The sequence below is a fragment of the Equus quagga genome, chromosome 8, assembly GCF_021613505.1.
Source record: "Equus quagga isolate Etosha38 chromosome 8, UCLA_HA_Equagga_1.0, whole genome shotgun sequence".
In the NCBI taxonomy this organism is placed as follows: Eukaryota; Metazoa; Chordata; class Mammalia; order Perissodactyla; family Equidae; genus Equus; species Equus quagga.
In genome coordinates, this window is record NC_060274.1 from 83098786 (window position 1) to 83107721 (window position 8936).

At 59.5% G+C, this 8936-nt stretch overlaps 1 protein-coding gene across 1 annotated transcript; it reads left to right on the plus strand.

The window, feature by feature from the left end:
- Positions 1 to 5057: 5057 nt before the first annotated feature.
- On the plus strand, positions 5058 to 8527 carry EVX1 (even-skipped homeobox 1). Its single transcript, XM_046669094.1, has 3 exons — positions 5058 to 5466; positions 7081 to 7328; positions 7985 to 8527. Exons 1-3 carry the CDS (start codon positions 5058 to 5060, stop codon positions 8525 to 8527), a joined length of 1200 nt encoding a protein of 399 aa, XP_046525050.1.
- Positions 8528 to 8936: the final 409 nt, after the last annotated feature.

An 8936-nucleotide genomic window follows, 5' to 3' on the forward strand; every position in this document is an offset into this window, starting at 1 on the left:
CTGGGCCTTCTGCCTCTGAGGGCAGACAGGCACCCTCTTCGAGAGGTGCCTGGACCCACCTAGTTCCCAGAAAGGGCCAGGGGTTTGTAGAGGATTGCCTTATGGAGAGTTAAGGCATTGCTGGGTGTTGAGGCATCTCTTCGGGGGAGGGACAGGGCCTTGGGAGGAGCACTGCTCCAGGATCTGACACTCTGCCAGGCCATTTGAGTCAAGACCACTGGTCACCCTATCACTGTAGGAGAAAAGGCACTGTGGCTTGTTGAGGCCTTTTAAAGGAGTGTTCTGTGGTTAAATAAGAAATGAGCATCGAGGCACTTTGTAATGGAAGCAAATTTCGGGAGTAATGGCAAAGGAAAAACCCATACCACCTCTGCTAGGGTCGGGGAGGGGGCTGTCTGGACCTTTGGGTTCTCCAGTGTTGGGGGATTGCTGGTTGACCTGAACATGGGCCCTTCCAGTTGGTGGCTTGAGGCAGGGGCAAGCCTTGAGCTTAGGGAGGTCCTCGGGGCTCCAGTCCTGTCCTACATCCTCCAGCTCTGAGGTGGGCAGGAGGTGGGTGTAGGGATATGGGCTACCCAGGCGGTAGTTGGTGGTTGAGGGTGGGGAAGCCACTGGGCTCAGGGCTCAGCCTCTAGGAGCACACTGCACAGGTGTAGTGGCAAGAGCGGACACAGGGCTGGCTTCATCCGAGGACCTGAGGAGCAGGAGGTGGCAGAGTCCAGAAAGCAGTCAGTTTCCTGTCCCAGGCGCCTGGCCCTTTGCTCAGAGAGAAGAGGGCACTTGTCCAAACCAGAGTTCCAGAAGCCGCATGTTCTGCCTGCCTGAAGGAGAAACTGTTTCTGTGGTGCCTGCAGCTGGCCTGCACCACCACCGACTCCCCCTGATGGGTGGGTGAGAAGGTAGGGGAAGTGGTCCCGGAGTGATAGGCCGGCCTCCGGGAAGCCCGACCTCTGGGCGTCTGAGATCCAGCGGACCTTTCTCCCGGAGGGGTGCACCCTGCGGTGCCTCTCAGCTCTGGGTTCCCAGACGGGCGTCGGCAGACGCCACCGACGAGAGGGAGACCGACCGCCAGAAGTCTCCTCACCCACCACGATCCCGCCGCGGAGATCCAGCCTCGCGGAAACTTCGACGGCCCCGGCCCTCGCCACAGCTTGGAAGATGACCGACTGAGAGCCCAAGATCAATATCCACGACAGCCGGGCGATGCTTATTGTTTAAACAGAAGCTCCCTTTGTTCTTACGTTTTACCAAAATGAGAAGCAAGAACAATTTTTTCCTGATCAAAATTTTGCTGGCACACAAGCGGCCAAATCATCTCACGAAACCCCGTGCCCCTGTCTCAGATGTCCTCGCCCTTTCCTCTCTGCCAGGATGCGTGCTTGCGGCTGGGAGGCCCCGCATCTGGCTGGAGAAGGTACTCAGGGTCCCAGACCTTCGTACCACAGCGGGATCTGCTGGCCACTGAGGCGTTCCTCACCCCCTGCCGCCGCTCTCCGGAGCGGGGTTTTCTTGGCAAGGAAAGCGGCCCCAGTGGATCAGGGCGTCTGGTAGCCCAGGCCCCGTTTCCGATTCCGTTTAACACAACCGGAGCATCTTATCTCAGCGTGGCCTCCCCGGGGTTCCCATCCACCCCCCGGCCCAGCCCAGCCTGGCGGAAGCAGAGCCGGGAGCTTTTGAAGTCCGGAGAATTTCAATTCAAGAGGAGCCGGCTGGACCTAAACGCGTCACCCCAGCGGGGGAGGGGACAGCAGGACCGCGGGGGGAGGAGGTCCTCCCCTCTGAGGGAGGTGAGAAGCAGTAGGGGCCTGGGCCGGACCCCACTTAGGCTGCTATCATCGCCTCTCCGCTTTTACGAGGTTGTCCAGGCCTTGTGGGAGCGAGCTTCGCTCCCTCTGCGAATTTACCTTCCTTCTCGAGCGGTGTCGGGGATAACCTACACGATACGGTAATAACCACGCTATTAAAATACCCCACCCCATAAACAAACAAAAAAAGAAACAGTGTTCTTATCCAGTCCTCTTCTGTTTTCTTCTTCCTTTTGTTAAAAATCTGACCTCTTTCGCTCTGATGTTAACGAAAGGATGCTTTTGGAAGAAGTGACATTCGTTTAAAAAACACTTTTTTTCCTCCTGCGCCAGGGGGTGTCGTAGACTCCTAAAGACCTGGGAAATTGAGGCTGCTTTGAAAGGGCTGAGGGGCCGGGAGAGGGGTAGGGTGGGAGTCGGGCTGAGCGGGGGCGTCCCTGAAGCTTCAGATCTGTAGCCCAGAGGAGGCAGCCCCTCTCCCGGAGAGGCCGAGCCCCGGCTTTAGCCTCCTTCCGCCCCGGGAGGCAAGGGGAAGCCCCACTCGGTTGGGCCGAACCCAGGAAGGAGACGTAACTGGCAGGTCTTGATTTCTCAATCCTACTCCGCTTTCATCTCGTAGGGAAAACCCAGAGGACAAGAGGATCAAACGCAGAGCACTCTCATTGAATGCAAAGCTGGGGGCGGGGCGGAGGAGCCTGGAGTCCCTCTGTGGACCCGGCCCCACGGAGGTGAGCGCAGCGGGGCGGCTGTGAGAAGGTGGCAGGGTTGGGGGAGGGGGGAGGAGAAGGTGGGCGAGACCCAGGCCCAGTGCGGGAAGGGCCCAACCGAGGGTGGGTGACCGTGGCAGCTCTAACGCAGACGCTGGGGGCTGGACTTTGACAGGAAGGAGAGAGAAGCCAGGTGCTCCCTCAAGTTCTGGCTGCTGGCTGGGAAGGGCAGGGCTGACAGGGTCCTAGAACAGCTCTGCACTGCAGCAAAAGGCTCTGGGATACCTTCAACCACTCCTCTCGCCTTTAAAATATTCCCCAGGGTTTTTGGGTTAACAGTACTCAGCAGATGGTGGTTCTGAGCATCCCAGGAAGTGGAGACGATTATGTGGACATTACCTTCAGGATCCTCCTGCCCTCCCCCTCCCCCAGGAGAGGTTGATGAGCATCTTCTTATGAAATAGGGAGAGAAGTGGAAAGCAGGAGTCAGACGGGAACTTTCATCTCTCCCTGAACCCCTAGCTTTTTCTGCCACTCCATAAGCCCACGGATGGGAAGACTGAGGCAGAGGGAGAGGGCGAAGAGTAGAGAAAGAGAAAAAGGAGGAGGACAGAAAGGTAGGCGATAGAGAGAAGGCAGAAAATACAATGATAGAGGGACTTTTCTTTAGAAAAGTGGAAATTGAGGCTTTATCTTGGGACACGGAGAAGGAGGGTACAGGGGCAGCCCTTTGCACCTCGCTGCTTAGAGCTGGAAGCTCTGGGGAGGGGGCTGGCAATGAAAGGAGAGTTGCATGGGTGGCAAAGCAGAGGAACTCCTGGCTTCCTGCTCTCAGCAAAGTGGGGAGAGACCCAGCCAACCTGCCTGGCACCGACACACTTGTTCAGAGCTGGCAAGGGGTCAGTTCCCCATGGTTTCTATTCCACCTTCCCTGGAAGAAGACCCGAGAGGAAGCCTGCGGCTGCTCCCAAAGACTTCAAGCACTACAACACCCCCCCCCGCCCCCACCCTGTCATAGAGTTTCCCCTCTGTCCTCAAAGGTTTATGAGGGCCCCCAATCATTTGCTCTTTCAGGGCATTTTCAGTGACTTCTCTCTCTTCTACCCCCAGTGCCACCCACTTTTGGAGCAGGAGATGGAAGCCCTTGGGCTGGCCCTGTGGGAGAACCCCGAGTCAAACCACTGTTAACCCCATTGCCACGTGCCGATAGGGCACCTTCCACCCCTGCTCCAAGTTTCCGGGCGAGAAGAGCGCCTTCTCCCAGCTCGGAGCACCGGCGCTGCCGCTGTAGGGGTCGCTTTTGTTTGCGCCTCTTCACTCGCATAACCTGTTTCCGGGGGAATTCGTTAACTCTCAACGAATACCTTAAAATACCAGCAAGAAAAGAAAAAAGACCACTCTCAGAACCTCTCCCCACCCTACATACCTGAAGTGCAGGCGAGGCCCGAGCAAATGGGAAAGCGATTTCTTCTATGAATAGCCACCTGGAGGTCAAACCGGGCTGTGGAAAGCTAAGGCCACCTACATGGGGAGTAGGGAATAAAAACAAATCAGAGAACATTTTGAGTCTGCAGCCAAGGCGGGTCTTTAAAGAAAAAATATTAAGGCATTTATCTTTTTCCCTTAGGGAAGAAAAATAGCAAAGTTTTCTTTTGGTTCCCAGGAGAAAGGAGACAGCTGGGGGTAGGGGGTGGGAGGAGGAAGAGAGAGGAAAAGATACCCCAGGCTCAAGCTCTCCAGACAACTTTGGGGGGAGGGAGTATGTTTTTCGGTAGCTTGTAAAAAGACTTTGGAGCCCCTACGAGGTTAGCTCACCAGGGACAGGCAGTCGTAATAAAGACAAGAGAAGCCAGGCTTGCGAGTCGGCCTTCACACTTCTAAAATGCAGTTATGGATTCTCTCATCAGTGTTAGATCAAGGTACCAAGTTAAGAAAACAAAAGTCAAAACAATAAAAAAAAAAATCAAAAGCGTATTCAATTACCGAGTCCCGCAGCCCCTGCGGAACTCGCCTTGCGCGTTAAGCTCTCTTTTCTTTCTGCGAAATTCCATTTGCATCCCCTCTGCCTGGATGTCTCCCTCTCTCAGTGTGTGTGTGTCTCTCTGTTTTCACACTCTCCTCCCCATTCGAGCGAGGCCCACACCTGGCGCATCACTGCCGAGCCATTAGCTGCGGGTCTCCTTTCATCTTCGCTGTGGCAGACGTTTCTATTTATCCACTTGCGCTCGCCGAGTGGCGTCAGCAGCGGTACTGTAATGACGATTGCAGCAGGAGAATGACAGCTTAGAAAGAAGAGGGCAATGGGGCTTCCTCCCAGAGGCGGTGCGGCGCAGAGGAGCGCTCGCCTCACAAGGTGACCCCAGCTCCCCACCGCCACCAACGCCGTCACCGTCGACATCGTGCTCCGGCCTCTTCGCGCCCGCCCAGTCGCCTGGTCTCTCTTTCTCCCTCCCACAGGCAGGATCTGTCGGACCGCCAGGGACCCAAGAAACCGGGGGCTAGGAGCTCATTTGGGGCTTCCGCCTCCCCCCCGGAGAGCCCCGGGATGGAGAGCAGAAAGGACATGGTTATGTTTCTGGATGGGGGTCAGCTTGGCACTCTGGTTGGCAAGAGGGTCTCCAATTTGTCCGAAGCCGAGCCGCCCGAGAAGATGGTGCCCCATGGCTGTTTGAGCCCGCGGGCAGGTCCTCCGGCCGCCCGGGAGCGCGGCGGGGGAGGCCCGGAGGAGGAGCCGGTCGATGGACTATCAGGCAGCGCTGCGGGAGCGGGTGCCGAGCCGCGGGCAGCTGGGGCCGCCGTGCTCGGGCCCGGACCTCCGGCCCCCTCTGCCGATAATCTCTCGGGCCAGGGGCAACCCAGCAGCTCGGACACTGAATCGGATTTCTATGAAGAAATCGAGGTGAGCTGCACCCCGGACTGCACCACGGGGAACGCCGAGTACCAGCACAGCAAAGGTAGCCGCCGCTCCCCTCCTCTCCCGGGGCCTCCCACCGCGCCCACCTTTCACTTCAGCTCTGGAGGGGAGGAAGACACTCCTTGCCCCCAGGGCAGGGTGGCTGGGGGGACCCACATGAGCAACTATCCCTGCTATCTGTACCCTCGTGAGGGTCTCCTTCTGTGCTCTGGCCTTGGCGGGACTGAGGGTGACAGCTGTGCTTTGCCGGGAGGAGGGAGACGCAAGCTCTGGGCTTGAGGTAGATTTAAAGTGCACCCCAACCCTCCGGAGTTTTGTGGTACTGCTTCAACTGCTCCAGGAAGACACCTTCCCCCGGCGTGGGCTAGATCAAACGCGGGTCCGGGCAGTTAGTGGCTGGCGGGGCGCAAGGCGCTTCCAGGCGCGGAAGCCCGGAGTCCATAAAGGACCGTAAAACTGCGGTGGACTCGGCCGCCGGGGTGCTGTGGCCCTCCGACCAGTTTGCACGTCGGTCAGAGGTCCAAATTACCTTGTCACTTCCCGGGCTCGGTGGCGCCAGGTCGGAAATGGTCCCAATGATCTAATTGCCTTTGGTCTCCGGTTGCATTTGAAAAGGCAGAGCTCTGGCCCTCCCCCCTTCCCCTTTCCTTCCCAGTCCCACTTCTCCACCCAAAGGAAAAGGAGCTGCAGGGGGCCGAGCCCCAACCTTCCCTGGGTTAGGCCGGGGTGGGGGGTGGGGGGGGGGGAAGGGGGGGGGTTGTAATCCTTTTTTAATGGGAAACCCCCCCCCGGCCCGGGGGTGGGGGGGGGGGGGGGGGGGCAGTGAATGGCCAGGAAGGGAGTCTCCCTGAGAGGGGTGGAATTCTAGGAGGGAGAGCCCACCATCAGACACTCCTCCACACAGCTGTGAGGTCCGTTTCACCCACCTGGTATGGAAGAAAAACCACCCCGTGACCTTGGCAGCCAACACCTTGTTGAGCACCCACATCCACCCATTACCATCTTATCTACTCAAGCCAGACCCCTAACCATAGCATGCCCTCAGAATAACCCACACTCCACTCAAATATACTATGGTCATAGGGTACTCATACCTACACTCCTATGCCATTCCTGCAACACATGCAACCTAGTATACATTTCCACACCTGCCCTGGCAGCCTGGCACACAAAAAAGCAAGGAAACTCAGTTCATGCCCAGCATTCTACATTGCACTAAGACCAAGAGTTCACAACACTCCAGTAGGAAGGCGCATCCCAACTCACTCGCCTGTCAGATATGCACAGTCTTGCCTGCTCCTGCCAATGGTGGAGAGAAAGCTCAGAGGGGCTGTATCTCGCCTGTGACCCAGGGCAAGTGGCTAGGGTGGCTGAGGCTTCTGTCCCCAGCAGGCCTTAGGCAGGCCTCCCAAACAACAGCCTGGCCAGGCCTAATAGCTGCTATGTCCTCACCAGAATGGTGAGCCCGTATCATCTCTTTGTGGGTTCTGAAGTCTGGGTGCCCCAGCAGAGGTAAAGACTGAGCCTACTGGGGGAGGGTGGTGCCATTCTACCCCTCTTCCACACACACACCCTGGGTCTACAGCCCCACATGAGCAGCGTTTGTGTCTGTTGTGTGTTCTGTGTGTGTGTCTTCTCTGGGCTCCCTGCACAGGGCCTGGCTCCGAGGCACTGGCTAGCAGTCCCAACGGTGGCAGCGAGGCCCCCAAGAGCAATGGCGGCGGCGGCTCGCAGGGCACCTTGGCCTGCAGCGCCAGTGACCAGATGCGACGTTACCGTACTGCCTTCACCCGGGAGCAGATTGCACGGCTGGAGAAGGAATTCTACAGGGAGAACTACGTCTCCAGGCCTCGGAGATGCGAGCTGGCGGCTGCCCTAAACCTGCCAGAAACCACCATCAAGGTATGAGCTCCCACAGGGACAGGCCCTGTGCCTACTCAGCAGGAAGTAAAGACCAACTGCCCACTCCCTAAATCTCCAGCCAGGAATGGGGCCTGGGGTCTCCTTGTCCACAAGGCAGCTAGGCTGAAGGTGTCCAGGCCTGGTGCAGGTGCCAGGTGCATGCAGATTTACCTTCCGCACAGTTCCTAGCTGGGCACTGCTGCCATGTGGTTGACTCTGTCCCTTTCCTAGCCAAATAAACAGCACAGATGGGGTCCTTGTGCCGGTGACAAGGAAGTGCCCGGGGGGAGAGCGGCTGGAATGGGAGATGTTTCTCGGGAAAACGATGCCTGCTGCCTCAGACCAGTGGAGTGCCTAGTCCCTCCACTACTTGCACGCTCACAGCCGGTTCTGGCACTCCAGGGGGTCCTGGCCGAGTAGGCAGAGGGGAGGAGGGACAGAGATTGGAGCCGCTCCCTGAACCTCTCCTGGAGGGATGCTAGCTCCAGGAGGTGGTTGTGGGAACTGCTCCCACCCCGAGGTTCTCTGCCTTGGCTCTTCGCTGCCCTGGGGGCATCGGAGGCATCCAGCATCGTCTCCTGCAGCTGGGTAGGACTTCTGGCCTCTGCTCACAGGCCGAGCGCAGCGGCCAAACCTGCTCCTCTGCTCCCCGGCAGGTGTGGTTCCAGAACCGGCGCATGAAGGACAAGCGGCAGCGGCTGGCCATGACGTGGCCGCACCCGGCCGACCCCGCCTTCTACACGTACATGATGAGCCACGCGGCGGCCGCCGGCGGCCTGCCCTACCCCTTCCCGTCGCACCTGCCCCTGCCATATTACTCGCCCGTGGGCCTGGGCGCCGCGTCCGCCGCCTCGGCCGCCGCCTCGCCCTTCAGCGGCCCGCTGCGCCCGCTCGATACCTTCCGCGTGCTCTCGCAGCCCTACCCGCGGCCCGAACTGCTGTGCGCCTTCCGCCACCCGCCGCTCTACCCGGGCCCAGCGCACGGACTGGGCGCCTCGGCCGGCGGGCCCTGCTCCTGCCTCGCTTGCCACAGCGGCCCCGCCAACGGGCTGGCGCCCCGCGCCGCCGCCGCCGCCTCGGACTTCACCTGTGCCTCCACCTCCCGCTCGGACTCCTTCCTCACCTTCGCGCCCTCCGTGCTCAGCAAGGCCTCCTCCGTCGCGCTGGACCAGCGGGAGGAGGTGCCCCTCACCAGATAAGGGGCCGCCCGCGGGCTGCCGGCTCCAGGACGCCCGTGGGGGCCCCCCCCCCCGGGGATTCAGCCAGCGCCCCTCTCCGCCCCCAGGGCACCGAGGGGAAAGAAGAGGGTCGCAAAGAACCAACGGGACTCGGCTTCGAGGATGGGACGCCCGGGAAGCGGCCCTGGCTGGCGCGTTTGGGGAGCAGGAGTGGGGATGGGGAGTCCGAGGCTGAGAGACCTTCCTCTGGGGCGGCCCCTCTTTGCCGTTCTTCACCGGACCCACTGCCCCTGAACGGGGTTGAGGCCATGGCTCCAAAGCTAAACAAACTTAGCAGCAACAGCAACCAATACCCAGTCCCTCAGCACCCCCACTCCCCCACCGCACACCCCTCCCTAACTCAGACCCCTCCCCTCTGCCAAGGCCAAGC